The sequence below is a fragment of the Oreochromis aureus genome, linkage group 17 (genome assembly GCF_013358895.1).
Source record: "Oreochromis aureus strain Israel breed Guangdong linkage group 17, ZZ_aureus, whole genome shotgun sequence".
Taxonomy (NCBI): Eukaryota; Metazoa; Chordata; class Actinopteri; order Cichliformes; family Cichlidae; genus Oreochromis; species Oreochromis aureus.
The window spans coordinates 4073055-4091769 of NC_052958.1; the positions used below are offsets into that span (position 1 = coordinate 4073055).

The 18715-nt window shown below is 43.6% G+C and overlaps 2 protein-coding genes across 3 annotated transcripts in view; one reads left to right on the forward strand and one right to left on the reverse strand.

Annotated features, from left to right (window-relative positions):
- Positions 1-126: 126 nt before the first annotated feature.
- Positions 127-6732, forward strand: arl1 (ADP-ribosylation factor-like 1). Its single transcript, XM_031743467.1, has 6 exons — positions 127-245; positions 1781-1918; positions 4643-4724; positions 5121-5232; positions 5406-5584; positions 5677-6732. Exons 1-6 carry the CDS (start codon positions 242-244, stop codon positions 5705-5707), a joined length of 546 nt encoding a protein of 181 aa, XP_031599327.1. The 5' UTR covers positions 127-241; the 3' UTR covers positions 5708-6732.
- The window catches only part of utp20 (UTP20 small subunit processome component), a 29150-nt gene continuing 17010 nt past the window's right edge, over positions 6576-18715 (reverse strand). The window contains exons 34-61 of one of the 2 annotated variants that reach the window (XM_031743468.2): positions 17650-17703; positions 17328-17480; positions 17067-17222; positions 16812-16952; positions 16596-16733; positions 16358-16497; positions 16188-16270; positions 15806-16098; positions 15574-15713; positions 15327-15483; positions 14869-14967; positions 14586-14753; positions 13288-13454; positions 13029-13176; positions 12805-12921; positions 12544-12714; positions 12325-12456; positions 12104-12214; positions 11867-12016; positions 11547-11729; positions 8892-9023; positions 8673-8805; positions 8405-8586; positions 8235-8306; positions 7839-8126; positions 7615-7741; positions 7365-7510; positions 6576-7273 (exon numbers count right to left, since the gene is read on the reverse strand). In XM_031743468.2, the coding sequence (XP_031599328.1) occupies positions 7118-7273; positions 7365-7510; positions 7615-7741; positions 7839-8126; positions 8235-8306; positions 8405-8586; positions 8673-8805; positions 8892-9023; positions 11547-11729; positions 11867-12016; positions 12104-12214; positions 12325-12456; positions 12544-12714; positions 12805-12921; positions 13029-13176; positions 13288-13454; positions 14586-14753; positions 14869-14967; positions 15327-15483; positions 15574-15713; positions 15806-16098; positions 16188-16270; positions 16358-16497; positions 16596-16733; positions 16812-16952; positions 17067-17222; positions 17328-17480; positions 17650-17703 (4137 nt within the window). In that variant the 3' untranslated portion in view covers positions 6576-7117. The remainder of the gene's footprint in view (positions 7274-7364; positions 7511-7614; positions 7742-7838; positions 8127-8234; positions 8307-8404; positions 8587-8672; positions 8806-8891; positions 9024-11546; positions 11730-11866; positions 12017-12103; positions 12215-12324; positions 12457-12543; positions 12715-12804; positions 12922-13028; positions 13177-13287; positions 13455-14585; positions 14754-14868; positions 14968-15326; positions 15484-15573; positions 15714-15805; positions 16099-16187; positions 16271-16357; positions 16498-16595; positions 16734-16811; positions 16953-17066; positions 17223-17327; positions 17481-17649; positions 17704-18715) is intronic. The other variant, XM_039600951.1, reaches the window with a different exon arrangement.

Consider the following 18715-nt stretch of genomic DNA (forward strand, 5'->3'; position numbering starts at 1 on the left):
TTTTATATAAACGGTCAAATAATTAATTAATTAGCCAGAATTATTGAAGTTTGCTCCATTTGTAGCGATTTCTTTATTTTATATTTTATTAGCGCTTTTGTGTGTGACGAATGTTGATAAGCAAAATCCAAGCGACAAGTTGATGACGTCGTTCAGCGACACGTCAACCAGACGGAAGAAGATCCGCATCCAGTGAAATCTGGCACTTTAGCGTGGAAATAAGGACCCTGGCTTTATCAAAATGGGTGAGTATTTTCACTACTGCTCAGCAAAACGTGATTTTGTGTAGTTACATGTAATCTCCAAGTGTATTAATGATTATATCTCGGTATACCCCTGTTTCCGTTGGGTTTGTTTAATTTAATGTGTGAGTGTAGCCAGTTAGCCAACATTAGCAATTTACAGTGAATACGTTTTGCTCTTTATTAACGGCATGCTGTTGTTAATATTCCCTGTTCACACAGCTCTTTTGTAATTAAAACATCTACAAACTGGCTTTGATCATGAAGGATGACATGCATTTCATCTTCTGCTAATACCAGTACTCCATAACACTAGTGTGTGTAGCTTAGGTAACTGCAGTTAGCCAGTTTGCCTGGTTGACAGTGACAGTAGATCGGGTAACTAGCTTCCATGGAAATCAGGAAGAGAGTAAAGAACTACAAATTTATTCGGCATATTCGCCCTTTTGGTCACTTCTGCTTGTCAAATCAAATAAAATCAATTTTACATATATATAGCACCGAATCACAACAGTTGCCTCAAAGCGCTTGAATTAAAACCACTGAAATTTTGCTTTTATTTTACAGTTTTTTTTCACTTTGGTGAGGAAAAATCGTAAATTATATACATTTCAATAAAAAGTGTTAAGAACTGAAGCAGTGAAATCTGTAGCACAGGGCATCATAAATTTTCACCCACTTAAAGGTGAAAAGCAAAGACTTGCGTCCATTGTCGGAGCCTGTATAGTATTTTTTATATTTGGTATTCTGTACCTGTTTGGTCATTTATGGTTGTGATAAAAAGGCATGATTTTATCTGTCCAATTATGTCTCTGCGTTTAAAGCATCTGCAGCTAAGCTCCCGTATGTACAGTATACCTACAGTATCATGTGTATTATCATTAATACACTCTGGAATTAATCTCTTTGCTAACTTATAGTTTCGTTGCTGTCAGTGAAGGTTTTTATTTTGGCCGGTGTTGTGCCAAAAACTGATCGTCTGTCAAAAAGTGATTAAATAACATTACGATTAGATAAATAACTATGTTAAAAATATTTCAAATTTATCCATAACCATGAATGAAATTAAGTCATCTTGAGATACAAACAATATTCCTGTCACAAGGGAGAAGCTGCAGTCACTTTATGGCAAAGTGACTTTTATATATCCTTTATTTACCCAGTTAAAAACTATTATTGACATTGAAAATGTCTCCTTTAAGAAGGATCTGGCTAAGGGGGTAGGAGAAATTGCAACAAATACAACATAATATTTGTATAAAGATATTTGAAGTGGCCAAAAAGGTTTGGGGTTTAAAACCCCATATAAATCCTGTTGACTACAGTCTTTTAACCAGTGCAAGCAGAGACATTACACATTTTTAAAAAAAACACATAAACATCGGAATCACTTTTTGGCCCAACACCAGCACACTGTCAACGTTAAAAAAGAAAAAGGAATACTACCCCTAAAATCGAAGTGAACTAGGTGTTTGATGAAAAGTAAATTCTTCTGCCCATTCATCCTTTTTCTCACTACTCTTTTTCTTCTTCTTCAGGTGGTTTCTTCTCTAGTCTCTTCTCTGGCCTGTTTGGCACCAGGGAGATGAGGATTTTGATCCTGGGTTTGGACGGTGCCGGGAAAACCACCATTCTGTACAGACTGCAGGTCGGAGAGGTGGTGACCACAATTCCCAGTACGTATTTGTTTTGTCTGTATCTGGATTGCACATTTAGTGGCTCCATAGTGTAGCGGTTAGCATATTCGCCTTAGAGATTCTAGACTGAGATCAAGAGGAGACTCAAACCCAGCTTCAACTGAGTCACAAGCTAGTGTTTTTCTGTGGTATTCCCAAGCCTGGGAAGCATCCATCATTAAATCTGTGCCATATAAAATGTGGGGCTCCATGTGCAGATTTGCTGTAGTGACGCCTCTGGAAATAAGGGAGCAGCTGAATGTCTTTATGCCTTCATTTTTGTGCCATGTCAAGTGCAACTTTACATTTTCACAGTCGTGTGCCTGACGCTCATGAGCTCCAAAGTCCTGCTGCATGTCTGCTTCAAGTAATATTTGTATAAGTGAAACCACGCCCCCTCCCCTCCTCCCACATTCCAGTAATTCAAAGTGAAAAAAGCTACTGATCTTGTTATTGTGAAGAAAAATGCTGCAGTGCCTGTTCCACCTGTACCCGTATCAGACATGCTTGTTTTCCGCCAGTGTGGTGCTGATGCAGAGCCTGTTCTGCCTTGGTGTCTTTTGAAAGCCAGCCAATATTTTGACAGGTTTGCGAATGATTTGTACATAGTATTACTGGCACAAGTAGCGTTGATATCCATGTGAGGTAAATCATGCAGCAAAGAACTGTGCCACTGACTTTGGGCCCAGCAATTATGTGGTGCGTCGTGCTGGTGGAAATACATAAACCGTTTTATGATTGGTCACATGTACTGTGATTTTGGAAAAGTGGTGAGATATTATAGGTGGATTTAACTGTTACATGAAGCGCCTCCCTGCTAAGATAACCCAGCATCTCCAGCACAGATGACCTGATCCACAGCCAGATAAAATGAGTGCATTTGGCAAAGAATGGCGTGACTGATTTCCATGGCTCAGGTTTTATGTTGGCGAATGATAAGAAAATGTAATGTGGTTCAGTGAGAGAAAAAGAGAGAACCAGTGTAATTCGTGCAATATGCCTTTAATCAACTGCCAGACAGTGGGAGTTATCAAAGTTTGACACATCAAAGGCCAGCGAGCCGAGCAAACTAACGAAGCACTCTGAAACCAAACACTGGGCGTTTATCAGTATGCGTACTTGTGCGTACTTGCGTTCTCGTGTACTCGTGATACGTCATCAGTCGGAGACCAAGTACTGTTCCAATTCGAAGTACGCATCAAGCCGAGAACGCGAAAAAGTCCCGGATGTGTTCTCGATCCGCCCGTTTTATCGAGCATGCATCGGTGTGGACTTGGGACAGCTATATATCCCAGAATGCATTTTGTCCAAAATTCAACAGCGGACTCCCGGCACATCGTTTTCAACCCCCCCGCTCGCGGACTTCTCACTACTCAGGTTAAAGAAACTCCAGCAGCTGTCTATAGTATTGAGTGTCCACTAGAATAGAAATAAAAGCGTTCTAACATCTCACCTGCTTGTTTTTATTAAGGTATGTACACGTATGTACATGTACACTATTTTTATTAATAGAGGTTTCACTACTGAGGTTAAAAATGATATATAAGTCACTTAGATCACTTCTAAATGTTAATGTTTGGTTTATTTCAGTGTTTTATTTGTTCCTGAGTAAATCGGTTTGGCTGTGATTACAGTTAAGCTTCATAACATGTTACTCACAGTTAAATTAGGAGGGGACGGCAGTAAAAACTCCGGACCTGTGACATCATCACGTACGCAGGTGTTCCAATTGTACATATCGCGAGTCCGTGCTCGCGTTCTCGGCGGGTACGTACTTCCGTGCGTTCTCAGCGAGTACGTACTCACCGAGAACGTGAGTACGTATTCGCGTACTTGGGCATTGATAAACGGCCATTGTGAGAAACCTGTTTTATGCAATCACAGCTGAGTTGACTTGGCAGCATGTCAGATGACACGGAAGCTATTATATGTAGATATGAATACAGGTTTGGGGGGGGTTGTTGCAGTTTTTGCACATTGCACTTTATGTTGTCCTGTGTTGATTGTCTGTTATATGTCATATGTGGCACCATGGTCTTGTCTTGGAGAAACGTTGTCTTGTTTCACTCTGTACTGTACCACTGCACATGGTTGGAATGACAATAAAGCCACTTGACTTGAGTTGAGTTCTGGATAGGACAGAAAAGGTTTAAATGTATTGCTATGGAGACATAGGTGCCTGTATAAATCAATCAAGATCAACACCATAAATATCCAAAAATGTTCAGCTGACCTTGAGACTGGTTTTAATCAGATTTTGGTTTAATTTAGTTTTAAGAACTCAAACTGTCTTCTGTGTGCAAAGTTCACCTCACAGGCTGTTTACATTTTTAGTAGTTCTTAATCACAGTTCCAACCCAAACTTCCCTCAAAGCCATGTTGTGTCAGTGAGGGAGAATCTTTTTTTACTTCTTTTTTGTAAGATACCTGACCATTCAGGGGTGCCTTTTATTTAAAGATAAGGGTATTTTGTTGTTTCCCATAACAAACAGGAAACAGTTTGATACAACATAGCAATAAAAACCCTTAAATACACCTGAAGTGATTGGAGCCACTCAGCTGCTTTCACACAAGTTTTTTCCTAAATAAAGTGTTTTAATATTGTCTTTCTATGTCATGTTTAAAAAGCACCACAAATATTTTTGCAGTATATATTTTCTCCCCCTGTCTCGTTATTATAGTGCATAACTTGATAACATGAATAATATTTTCTTTTTTCGGCAGCAATTGGTTTCAACGTTGAGACGGTCACATACAAGAACCTGAAGTTCCAGGTGTGGGATCTGGGAGGACAGACGAGTATCAGGTAGGTGGTGCTGTGACAGTGCAAGTGGAACAAGAACACAGCCTCCTGTGGATTTGTTAAGAGTAGAGAATTGAGGCCTGCGTGTGTTTCTAACTGCAGATTTACATTTTTCTTTTCATTTGAATAAGCAAAACTATTTCATCTTTGGTTGAGACCATGCACACATTACTGCTGTAAGAAGCAGCTGTGTTCTTAGCTCACCGTCATTCATTTTCATTATTTTCTCACAGTCTTTTCACCTTCCAAGTGTTTGAGATCTTTGCCTTCATCTTTATTTTTGGATGTTTGCACTCAGTCTCCACCTCTCACTCGCTCTTTGATGGAGCCCCTTCCTCTCGTCCTACCTGTCTCAGTCTCCAGTTTATCAGCACTTCTATTTAATTTTCTGCTTCACAGGCCCTACTGGCGCTGTTATTACTCAAACACAGACGCAGTCATCTATGTCGTCGACAGCAGTGACCGTGACAGGATGGGCATCTCAAAGTCTGAACTGGTTGCTATGTTGGAGGTAAGTGTGCTAACTGTCAGCTAGCAGGTGATAATGAACCCAGCAGCTGGAGCTGTAAATGGCTGCTGCCATTTGTTTCCGTTCGTCTGATAATGTGGAGCAGCTGCTTATTGAAAGTTGGAACAAAAAGGTCTGCTTTTCAAGCTGGAGTTTTGTGACCTTGTCTTGTTCAGGAAGAGGAGCTGAAGAAGGCGATCCTTGTGGTGTTTGCAAACAAACAGGACATGGATCAGGCCATGACACCGACCGAGGTGGCCAACGCCCTGGGCCTGCCTGCCCTTAAAGACAGAAAATGGCAGATCTTTAAGACTTCAGCCACCAAAGGCACAGGGCTGGACGAGGCTATGGAGTGGTAGGCTGCTAATCACACAGAGAAATGAGACTAATGGAAGGATATCATTTTCATGTTCTCCTCTGAACTCTATTTGCTCTCACTGCTTGCAGGTTGGTGGATTCCCTGAAGAGTCGGCAGTAAAAGGCTGGCACCTGTTCTGTTTATGCCCCGTTCTGTATGAAGTCTTGTAATGGACCGCTCCCTATTTCCCCTTTTCCATTGGACAGGTGATTGCACTCCTACCCTTCCCCATCACCTTCCCTACATTACACCCATCTGAAGCCTTGGCCGAGTCCTCCCCATGCCAAACGTCTCTGAAGCCTGGGACCGAGCAGCAGAGGCTGCAGTAACATGTGGACTGGACACAGACATATGAAGGTTTGGGAGAACTGTAAGACTGCAGCGATGGATGAGCAACAGTTTAAATGTGGTGTCAACATTTTCCTATATTTTGGCAACACAAAGTTACAGCTGATAACTGACGTATATAAATAAATGTTGCTAATTTTATTAATACATTAGCAGTAGTGTTGAAGTCATCGTGGATTAAAAAGATTCAGTCAGCTTCAGGTTTTAAGTCCTCTTGAAGGATGCTTTACAGCCAGACAGCATTGACCATGTGACGAGCACTACAGTCACTGAAAAGATCCAGCAAATATCCACCAGGAGGCAGCGTTTCACCATTAAAGGCACAAACATTACAAGACCCGACAGTCCTGCTCCTGAGAGGGTGAACGTCCACCTCAGTGCACAATATTTATAGTGCACTGGACTGACTCACAACATTGATTTTCCATTCCTGGTTGAAAACAGAACATTCACTAAATCACAAAAAAATAATTTTGACTCAGAATGTGAAAGAACACATAATGTTTCTTTGTATCAGCCGTCGTCTAGCCAAGTGTTACTGCAGCCTGACCATTTTTTGTACTATATAGCAGGCAGATGGTTTGTCACCAGTTTCTATTTTTCCTTCTGTTGATTTGTCTTAAATAATTTAGGGGTTAAGTTTTTTTTTTTCATTTAAATTTTTTGGGTGCAGCTTTGGCATATTAGTCTTTCAGTTACTGAACACTAACTGTATGCTCAAAGTTTTATGGTTGCATATTTATATCTGCTTGTACAGTGAAACTAATTCTCAGTAAAGATTGCTTTCAGTGATTGTATCAGCGCTGAGACTTTTTTTTTTTTTTTTTGATTTTCATAGAGTGACGTTAGACATGACAAACAGATGGATCTTTTTTTAATTACAAATACATGTACATTTAACTGCACGGGATGGAAATCGGAGCAAAACTGTAGCCTGTTCACAGCAGGAACATAAAAATTGCAATTCATATGAATGAGTGATGCGCCGTGATGTGTAACAGACGTTAATCTGGGTTTTTCACAGCGTCCTTGCTCTGTACACACTTATCAAAACACACAGTCAAGCTTCTGTTTGGTCTTTCATGTTAAGCTGAATCGGAAGCCCACAGGATTCTGGGTATACTCTTGTCCATGCTTCCTTTTGAGTCTCTGTTCTGCATCAGCTGGCCTAGTGTCCTCGGCTCACTGCACCATGGCCAGGTCTTTGAGCGCGTGGCTTCGCTGCTTCTTGGCTTTATATCCAGGCCGGAGGAACTCGATCTTCCTCTTTTTGGCTTCGATTTTGTTCTTGTGCTTCTTCAGCTTCTTCTTTGCAGCGATGTCTGGGTTTGCGACCGCCTGCAGAGACCGGAGAAGAAATTGTGAGGACGATCGATGGCAAATTAAAGCAGTTTTTCATGTGTGTGTCTGATTCCGATGTCCATCATACCTGCATGGCTCTGTGTTGTTTGCGTGCCGCTCGTCTCTGTGAAAATTCCTTCTGGACGGCAGAGAAGGCCAGGGAGAATCTCTCCAGGCCCACCTGTTTCTTCATCAGCTCGATGAGCTCCTGAGCCAGGTTCTTCAGTGTGGGATCTGGATTCAGAGATCAGGAGACAACAGGGGTCATTCAGTAAATCTAACATTTTTTTTTCAGGATGTTTTTTTTATTCTTGGCAACACTGGGTCAGAGCAGTTACCCTGGTCTGCGTATGTGCTGTCCAGCTCTCTGTACAGAGGTGTGATTATCGTGGTCAAATACGGGGCGAGTCGTTCTTTCCCCAAGTCCATGGCCATCGCTCCCAGGAATTTAAACACGCATGTTCTCTGAGAGAAATCACAGTGAAGGACAAACAGTGTCACAGCATGGACACTTCAAATCATCACTGGGTTAAAAAGAAAAAAAAAGTGTTTCTAAGTGTACCTTGAGGGGAACTTTAGGAGCATATGCAGCTTCTCTCTTTGCCATCAGAGACAGCTTCTTCATCAGCCACAGCAGGGAAGGAGGCCTGTCTTCTTTGTCATCTTCTTCCTCCTCCTCCTCTTCTTTTCCCTCTTCCTCTCTCTCCTCCTCCTCCTCTTCATCTCCCTCATCACCATTCTCCATTTGCTCCTCCTCTCCCTCTTTCTCTTCCTCCTGAGGAGTTATGATTTGGGATTCGGGGGAAATGAGGTAGATCACCTTGCCGACGAACAGCAAGTTCTTGATCACCTGTGGGTGAAGCAGAAGGGCCTCTGTTAGCCAAACACCTGTATGACCTGATCTTTAAATGTCTGAGGTGCAGGAAGGCAGGTGTGTGGCTCAGTGGGGTTTGCGCACCTGCTCTCCCGAGGCCGTGTCCAGATACTTGGACTGCAGCTGATAGCAAAAAGACAGCGCCAACTCTCTCATCTAGATTTCAGAAAACAGGGAAAGAGGAAGATTTCATTTAAAATATTAGCAGAAATCAAATCTGCTGCAAGAGAAAAAAAAAAGCATCTTGGCTCTACCTTCTTATCCAGGTTGCAGGTGATAAAGTCGGTGGCTGCCAACTGAGATGAAGCATCTCCCTCACCTCTCCAAACGGTGACCAGCTGCTCTGCCCGGTGAGCTGCAAACAGCTGGCCGAAAAGCTGTGAGGCCGTTAGCCACACCCAGCAGTGAGGGTACCGCAGGTGGGCTTCGATGTGACCTAAAATAAGGCAGGGACATGTTTTAATGAGCATGTGCAGAATGCATATGTCAGTAACAGCGAGGTAACGCATGTGCGCTCTTTACCCCAGATGTTCCGGAGTGTGTCACTAGGCTTGCTGAGCTCCAGGAATCCACAGTGTTTGCTCAGTTTAGTGAGGAGAGTCAGATAACTGAAGAGCAGCCGGTCAGCTCCTTTCTCCTCCTGCTCCTCTTCGATCTGAAAGAGAAAGTTACAAATTGATCGTTTATTCTGAACTCACTGCCTTCAATCGCACTTCTGCTTCTCCCTGTGTGATGACTCACATCTTCATAGTTGTCGGGGTTGATCTCCCTCTCCAGCAGCGGCAGCAGGTCTTCCAGTCGACGGGCAAATTTCTCCTCCTCCACCTCCACGAACAGGCCGCAAATCTGCGCCCCAAGACGCCGCAGGCTGACCTGGGAAGGAGAACATTTCTGAAGTTATACGGATATAAGGACAGATTTTGTAATAAGACCTTTAATATATGGAGGACCAAAACTGCCAAATGTTGAATAAATAAATAATTGACACATTACATATGAGTGCATCAAGTTTGCTTTTCTGTTAAAAAAATGTAATCTTTTATTTAATTTCACTATTTCTAAATGTAGCCACCACATGCACAATTAAACAAATTACATCAACCAGTCAGTTATGTAATCATCTCCTAACTGCTTATAGAAAATAAATGTGACCAATGATTTATTTATTGTGGATTTTGGCCCTTCATAGATTTTAACTAGTGCTAACGCGGCAAATCCCCGTTAGCGAGTTAACGTGGATCGCCCCAAGCAAGGGCTGCACGGTGTCAACGCGGTTAGGTTGTTAAGGCGTTAGCACCGTGCAGCCCTCACACGGGGCAATCCGTGTTAATTCGCCAACGAGGATTTGCCGCATTAATGCAGTTATGGCGTTAACTTCGTATTAACGAGATTAACGCTGACTGCACTCATTTTGACATTACCACACTATAAGATATAAACAAAACATCCATCCATCTTCATCCGCTTTATCCGAGGCCGGGTCGCGGGGGCAGCAGCCTAAGCAGAGAAGCCCAGACCTCCCTCTCCCCAGCCACCTCCTCCAGCTTACCCGGGGGAACACCAAGGCGCTCCCAGGCCAGCCGAGAGATGTAATCTCTCCAGCGTGTCCTGGGTCTGCCCTGGGCCTCCTCCCGTGGGACATGCCCGAACACCTCACCCAGGAGGCATCCTTGTCAGATGCCCGAACCACCTCAACTGGCTCCTTTCAATGTGGAGGAGCAGCGGCTCTACTCTGAGCCCCTCCCGGATGGCTGAACTTCTCACCCTATCTCTAAGGGAGAGGCCAGCCACCCTTCAGAGGAAGCTCATTTCTGCCGCTTGTATCCCCGATCTCGTTCTTTCGGTCACTACCCACAGCTCGTGGCCATAGGTGAGGTAGGGGCGTGGATCGACCGGTAAATTGAGAGCTTCGCTTTTATACTTAGCTCCCTCTTCACCACGACGGACCGGTGCAGCACCAATCCGTCTGTCGATCTCCGGCTCCCTTCTCCCATCACTCGCGAACAAGACCCCGAGATACTTGAACTCCTCCACTTGGGGCAGGAACTCATCCCCGACCCGGAGTGGGCACTCCACCCTTTTCGGCTGAGAACCATGGCCTCAGATTTGGAGGTGCTGATCCTCATTCCTGCTGCTTCACACTCGGCTGCGAACCGTTCCAGTGCGAGCTGGAGGCCTTCACCTGCTGAAGCCAACAGAACCACATCATCCGCAAAAAGCAGAGATGAGATTCTGAGGCCACCGAAGCGAAAGCCCTCCGCCACTTGGCTGCGCCTAGAAATCCTGTCCATAAAATTATGAACAGAACCGGGTGACAAAGGGCAGCCCTGGCGGAGCCCATCACCCACCGGAAACGAGTCCGACTTATTGCCGGCAATGTGAACCAAACTCTTGCAACGGTTGTATAGGGATCAAATGGCCTGTAGCAATGGGCCAGACACCCCATACTCCCGCAACACCTCCCACAGGACACCCTGAGGGACACGGTCGAATGCCTTCTCCAAGTCCACAAAACACATGTAGACTGGTTGGGCAAACTCCCATGCACCCTCAAGTATCCTTGAGAGGCTAAAGAGCTGGTCCAGTGTTCCGCGACCAGGACGAAAACCGCATTGTTCCTCCTGTATCCGAAGTTCGACTAGCGGACGAACTCTCCTTTCCAGCACACTGGCATAGACTTTCCCAGGGAGGCTGAGGAGTGTGATCCCCCTGTAGTTGGAACACACCCTCCGGTCTCCCTTCTTAAAGATGGGGACCACCACCCCGGTCTGCCAGACCGGGGATAAACAAAACAAAATCTTAAAAATTATCTATTCTAACGGTTCACTTTAACTAGTAAAACTGTTCCCCTGGAAGAATATACACAATCACGGGCCACTTTAGGTACACCTGCTCAACTTCTCATTAATTCAAATATCTAATCAGCCAATCACATGGCAGCAACTCCACACATTTGTAGTCATGGTCAAGACAATCCACTGAAGTTCAAACTGAGCATGAGAATGGGATGGGGAGGAAAGATGATTTAAGTAACGTGGTGTGGTTATTGGTGCGAGATGGGATGGTTTGAGTATTTCGGAAGCTGCTGGTCACACAGCCATCAACAGGGTTAACAGAGAGAATGGTCCGATAAACATAAAACATCCAGTTTCAGCAGAATGGCCAGAGTGCTTTGAACAGATGGGAAGGAAACAGTCACTAAAAAAAACCCCCCACAACCAATATGCAAAGGAGTATTTCTGAACGCACACGTCTAATAATGAACCAGATGGTTTACAGCAACTGAAGACCACAGTGAGGGCCACTCCTTTCAGCTAAGAACTGGAAACTATGCCACCAAGAACTGAAGCACTTATGAAGAGTAAATGAGGTCTAAACAAGCTTTTTTGTATGTACCTTTTCTGCATTCAGCCAAGTGCTGACAATGGAGAACAGGGTGTTCTGGTTGTTCGAGTCCAACTGTGTGAGCAGAGTCTTGATGGCCATGGCTGCCATCTTCTTGCACCGCGCAGAGTCATCGTTGACCACAACAAGAGCAAGCGGGGCAAAGAACAGAGCGCTGTGCCCCAAGAGTATTTTCTGAATGGGAGGGAAAGAAAAAAAGAAGCAATGTTTGACAACAGGATCGATGTTGTGAATGTTTGAGGAATTAATCGTACAGTGTGGCTGGATTTCATTATCCTGCCGTTTCTATTATTTTGTACATTTTTACACACCTGAGGGAAAGTCTGGAAGATGTATGCCAGCATCTCCAGCACTGACTCCCTGCCCGTGTCTTGCTCATAGCGCAGCTGTGCCACCACAAACTCCAGGTGTAGTTTCAGCTTCTTCCCCAGCGGGTAGTCCAACAGGTATTTCAGATAGATCTGCACCACATAAAAACATGTTCACTTAGAAGCTGGACCTGAGATTCTGCAAATGAGTCGGTGTGAAAGCAGAAAAGGAGTTTGTACCTGTCGACAGTGGATTCTGATCATAGCGTTGCTGCCAGTCACCGACAACTTGGCCACTTTTTTCATCACTTCCTCCATCTCAGGAACAACGAGCTTCCTGGACAGAATTGCCTGGAGTGTACACACACACACACACACACACACACACACACACGCGCGCACACGTAAGCACACCGCACATTACATTAGAAATGTGTCTGACTACAGCTCCACTGGTTTACCTTCAGCAGACCGAAGGCAGTAGCCTGGCGAGACTGGTCGTAGATGTCCTCCTCGGCGTATCCCAGAAGCACCTGCAGCTGCGTCTCAGAGATGTTGTTGGTTTTGACATTCTTCACCAGAACAGTCATGGCCTAAGAAAAAGAAACATGTTACCTCATCCCTGATTATTAAAGAATACTCTTTAAACCTCACTTTAAAGAGTACGATGCATTTTATACCTTGAAGCAGTTCTGGACCAGGTGGTAGTTCTCCCCGCGGGCGGCTCCAGCCTTAGAGTAATCCTTCAGCAGGACAAAGAGCTGCTTGGTCAGCTGCCCAGCGTTCTGCTCCACTGCTGGCAGAGGGAACTTTAACAGCCAAGTGAACGCTATCAGAGCCTCTGTGATCACCTGAGAGGGACACAAGCAGAGGTTGATGGAGATTTATTTAAGCAATCCATGATAAACAAAATAAAAAGATGCCCAGGTAAGTGTTAGTACCTTGACATGCATGGAGTCGAGGCAGGTGAGCATTAAGTGCACAAAAGGATCCAGCATTTCCAGGGCTGAGGGATCGGATGATGTCACTTTGGATTTCTTCAAACTCAGGTGGAGCAGCTGAGCATTAGACACATACACACATTAACACACATTTATTCCTTCTTGAGATAAAAGTACAGGGTGCCATGTTACAGAGATTATTCGTATTGTTAGAGAAAGCGCACCTTGAGGCCGGCGTCCACCAGGATGTGCATGTTGGTGCGGCTGCTGACAGGAGCTTTCTGACCTCCTCTCTTTGGAGTGGGAGGCAGGAGCAGACAGCTGGGAGGGGGCAGTCTGGGATCTGGGGGAGGCTTAGCTGATGCTTTGTCCCTACAAGCAAACATGAGATAGGCAGAAAATTGGGAAAAATATTAGAAATAATTTATTGTACTCTGATTTTAGACTGTGTGTGTGTGTGTGTGTGTGTGTGTGTGTGTGTACCGGTCTCTTTTCGTTAGAAGTGGCAGGCTCTGGCTGACAAGGCCGTGGCTCAGCAGAAGGATGTCTTGTGAAGTCATGCCGCTGTTGACAAGCAGACCTGAGACCAGTCGCCGCAGTACAGCAGCCACCCGGTTACACACCTTCAAACTCGATGTAGCCTCCAAGATCTGGTTTGAGAGAAATAAAAATGAAAAATAATTTAGATGAAGAGTTTATATTACATTCACTATTTCAAAAAAAAACCAAAACACTGGCAACATTATGTCGCCCGTGCGTAATTTACCCGTCACCGAAATTTGTATCAACAACGGCATTTTGTTCGACTTATGAATTTTGTTGTTAGTAATTAACACATTTGTTAAAAATGTTGTTGCTAACAATAGGAAACAATAGGACTCAAAAATTAAGAATGAAATACTATTAAGTAATGTTAAAGACACTAGCTAGCTAAAACAGCTAACAAAATTTATTTATGCACAAGAGTTATATATTAAATATATGGTTATATTTAATTCAATCCAGCAGCTAGTTAGCTTTAGCTAGGTAGCTAACTAGCTGACAATTCAAGTATGTTAGATAGCATTTTTAATTAAGCTAAATTAGCCACACAGTAGGGCTCTGTTACTCCACTGATGTTAAAAAATGCTTTGCAATGTTTTGTAAACTCGATTTAAGTACTAGCTATGATTATTGTTTATATGTTTTTGTGTTTAAAGTTGTTACTTTGTGTTGATAATAATAGATTTTAGAGTTTTTAAAAGCTACAAGTTAAAAAGAAGAAAAAGAGTTCAGGTGATTTTATCCTGAAAAAATTACTGGAGTGAAGATAAGTTATAACAGAAAACTAATTGTGAAAAAAAAAGTCATTATTAGAGGCCTTCACAAAGGCTATTTAGCTAGGTAGGTAACCATGTGTTTGTACATTAATCAAAGTCTTAGCAAAGGCAAGAAACATGATTTATGTGATCAGTAGTGCTTGTTTGCCAAATATTTCATGTCAATATGACTGCTGGAAAAAAGTTTTTCAAAAATGTAACCAAATGTAACCATCTTTATTTTTTACTTTTTTATAATTATTGATTTTTAAAATCTTTTTTTAAATTTTATATTTGATAACCTGACAATCAGTCAATTCATTATTTGGCACACTTAGATGCATCTTCATCCTTTCAAAGGTAATCTTAAAACTGACAAAAACCAAACAAACAAAAAGATCTTGTTGGCCTCTTAAAAAGATTACCCTCCGCTGTGACTGATTACCAATTATCTCCTGTTTCTAAATTCAAATCCCTCCTCACCTCCTTCAGGGGCAGTATGAGCTTGGTGATGCTCTCCTTGCTGCAGAATTGTGCCAGTAGCTCATAAGAGTCCATGCTCTTACTGTGGCGGGCCTCCATCAGCTTGGAAACGATACCCTTCACTTCCTTCTCCTCGGCGACCGTCCCAAACAGCTCGTTATTGAAGATCTGGTCAGTGGAGCAACAATAACAGGGAGGAGGAGGGTGTAATAGGGGGACAGAGATGAATATAAATACAAAAAAGTAAAAAGAAAAAAATTTTCCTGAAAGACGTCAAGCTTACATCAATGAGCATGTTCATGCAGGGGTCCAGGTCTCCGCTCTTTAGGGTTGGAGTGAGAGCTGAGAGCAGCTGGTACACTGTGAATGTTAACACGTGGAGCTGGATGGAGGAGGGACAAAAACAGACAAATATTAGGCTGATCAGGTTTGCCTCATGTCAACTGTTGTGACACATTTTTATGATATCAGATGTAACATTAGATTATATATCCTGTCTAGGGTTAGCTGAATTAGATGTACTCATACAAGTCTGAGCATGCACATAAAAAGATAACTGTCACTGTCTTTTATCACGTTACACTTGTACTTATGTTTGCATACTTCTACTTGTGGTACTCTTTTAAGCACATACTGCTGCATGATGCATGCGCTATATTAATAAAGCTAAGGTGACCTGAAGCATTTATTGGTGTTTGCAGGACTGCATTGTTGCGTGTGTGTGGGTGTGTGTATTCCAACCTGGTATCCCTTGACCAGAACACCCTGCATCTCTTTGAGCAGGTACTGCAGATATCTGCAGCCTAAAGTCTCGATTATCTTCACCAGAGTTCCCCTCGCCACGTCACGGATCTCCTGGAAACGGTTCCTCAGCAGAACGCAAATCTTGATCAGAATCCTGTAAAAGAAGCAGAAATAATCAATTGGATGTCATATTACTGTCTAAGGTTTGAAATACACAACAGATGATCTTTTTTGTGCTGCGTACCCGGGGAGGTTGGCCTCCATGATGTGCGGAGGCAGTGTCTGCATTAGTTTGACCATGGCGAAGGCGATCGGTATACGCACCACCTCCTCATCCTTCACATCCTTTGACTTCACTACCTTGTGCTCCTCGTCACGCTTCACCTGGAGGAAACGCACACACTATCACCATCACTCTGCTCCTGAAGGTTTTTAGAAAAACTACCAACACATCCAAACGTTCGTGTCCGTCGTACCTTTGCATTGAGACACTTGTGGAGACGGGGCAGCACGCTCTCATTAACAGTCTGATGGATCAAACCGATCAGAGACTCCAGCTCCTCCGCGCTCTGCGGCAGTCCACTCACTGCCGTGGATAATTTAGAAGCTGCCCTCGCCTTGACTTTAGTGGCAGGAGCTTCCTCCATTTCCATGGGGACATCAGTGGAAGCATTACCGTCGACTTCCATCTCTTCCTCATCGTCGCTTGCGTCAGATTCGTCATCTGCAGCTACGTTTTTGTCGTCTGCGTTGATTTCCACACTCCCAGCTTCCCAAAGACACACATTTATATTTCTTTACTTCATTTATTCATTTAGTTAGTCAAGCAAATTCACGTCACCCCACCGATTCACTCACCTTCTCTGGCTTTGGCGGCTTCCATTTCTCTGCTGAGGGTCTGGTGGTCAAAATGGAAAGCCTCCAAGACGGTGACCAGCAAACTGGAGTAAGTAAAGCAGAACAACAGGTAATTTAAAAAGAAGCGACAAAAAAAGATATGGTGTGACTACAGATATGTGCAACCTTACCTGACACCCAGTTTCTGTTCAGCCTGCGCTGTCTGCAGGATGTGGATGAACTGCTTGAGGTAGTAGAGGTATTTGGACCAGGTGAGCCTGCGACATACCGCGCCCACCACCTCCACCGATGCTGATATCATGTTCTCATGCTGCAGTATGGAGGAGGAGAAATAATAAAGATGTTAGACACAAAGAAAAAGGAAAAAAATACGTCCTGAACTTTCAAATGAAACCACAATCAAGTAACCTTGAGCATCTTTTCGTCCAGCAGGGCCGTCATGGCGTACGGCATGATGTAGTTCTGGAGGGAACGGGGCGTCAACACCACCGTACCCTCGGTCAGCTGTTTGGCGAGTTTTCTCAAGGCACGACCCCGACGGTGGATCTGAACAGAGAGAAAAGGCGATCAGTCGGATAAAGGAGGAGGAGGCAGAAGTGTGAGTTTTTGTGTTCTCTCTTTTACCTGGATGTGCTTCATGTGCTCAAAGAAGTCAGACTCGAGGTCGCTGTAGTTGGCGAGCTGCACCAGGTCTCTAAACTCTTTCTTGGAAGGAAAGGTCTTCACCAGGCAGGCCAGTATGGTTGTATACTCATGCTGCACACTCTTGAAAGACAAAGAAGCACAACAGAGGGAGCAAGTGAGTTTAGTGGCTTCATAGCAAGCATCTGTGTCATTTGACAGAAACAACAAAGCGGTAACCATAGTTACAGCCGTTACCTCCGTTTTGCTGCGGAGTCCCTTGTGCACAGCGTCCAGGATGATGTGTTGCACTACGTCCCTGTAGATCTGTTCTCCGGGCCCGACCGCTGCCAGCTGGGTGATCACTGCAGACAGACACAAGGTGGCGTTGTCTCCCAGTGACATGTCCCCGATCTGCATCAGAGGAGCGACATGAGAATAGAAGCAAAACATCAGCCAATGAAATGTTTATCCTGAAGGTAAATGATTTAGAAAGTGTCACAGTGAATATTTATTTACCTCATAAGTGTGGAAACAATTGTGAATGACGGTGCTGATGTAGTCCAGGTCCAGAGTCTGCATGCCTTTGACTCGTCTGGTGGCGTCTTGGAACGCCGTCAAACGCACGTCGAAGTGGATCTCATCCAAGTGTCGACTGTCAAACGCGTTCAGCTGCAAAGGTGAGCACAAGAAAAGCCCGTTAGTTGCTGCTCTTTGGATCGTGACCCAGACTGAACATGACGGCAGAGGTTACAGTTCAGACCTGTAGAAGAGTTAGATGTTATTTCCTCTCTAATGTTCCTCATAATTGTCTAAATAATAATATCGCAAGTCATCTCACCTTTGTTGCCAAGTCAGTGATGTATGTGAGTGAAGGGTCCAGATCCGACAGAGTCTGAGAACAGAGCAGCGCACACAGGGAGTCAGTTAAAAGGGCTACAAAAAGTAATAATAACAACTTTCTTTTAATTGTTATTTATAAGAAAATTGATTAGTTCCTATTTTGATTATTTGTCCCAATTTGTCTTCATTTACACCAGGCATCACAGGCCACATACAGCTCACCAGACTGGTGAAACTCCACTTTCTGTCAGTGTACAAAAGCTTAACTACACATTTGATCCCTGAGATATTTTATTATTAGAAAAAGAAGTGCAGTTTCAATAGTACTTTCTACACAATGAAGGAATACCGGCTTAAACTGTAAGCAGTAAACATTTAAAATTACAGAACTCTATTACTGAATTACATTAGTGTAGTATGAATGGTTATGGGAAAGCTCTGTATCAGTAGAAAAATCTGCAAAACTTATGAAAATACGGTTCAAAGTTCAAAATTGATTTCCCCCTTCACATTTTCGAGTGCCGGGCCAATTCTGGGCCCCAGTCCTTATGTTTCACACCACTGTTTTATACTATTTTTGGACACCCAGTGCAACGACATACAATAGTTCCAACAGCTAATGTTGTACAGGAGTGAACACATTTCTCTTTTTATTTTATGTTACTTGATGCACTATCACAGAACAGTTTAGCGAGCATAAAGGATATTCAGTGCGGTGTAGCTAAGTGAAAACAAGAAGAAATTCCAAGACCTGCAGTTCCTTGAATGACCACTTGAGGCTGACTCTTAAAAAACAGTCAATCCCCATAGACTCTCATGATAAATTCACCAACTCACACGTCTGGTACAAAATTCTCAGTTCATAACAGCCAAACGGATGTTGAATTTTTACATAACACACCGCTTTCAACTAAGGCTTAAAATTAGGCCTAAATAGGGGCGTGGCTGCTTTGAATGACAGAACGACAGGCGGGAGCAAATACATGGCCGCTATAGCAGCTAGCTAGCTTGGTGTGCAGTGAACTGGAAAAGTAGTCGATTTTTTATTTTATTTTTGTTGAGTA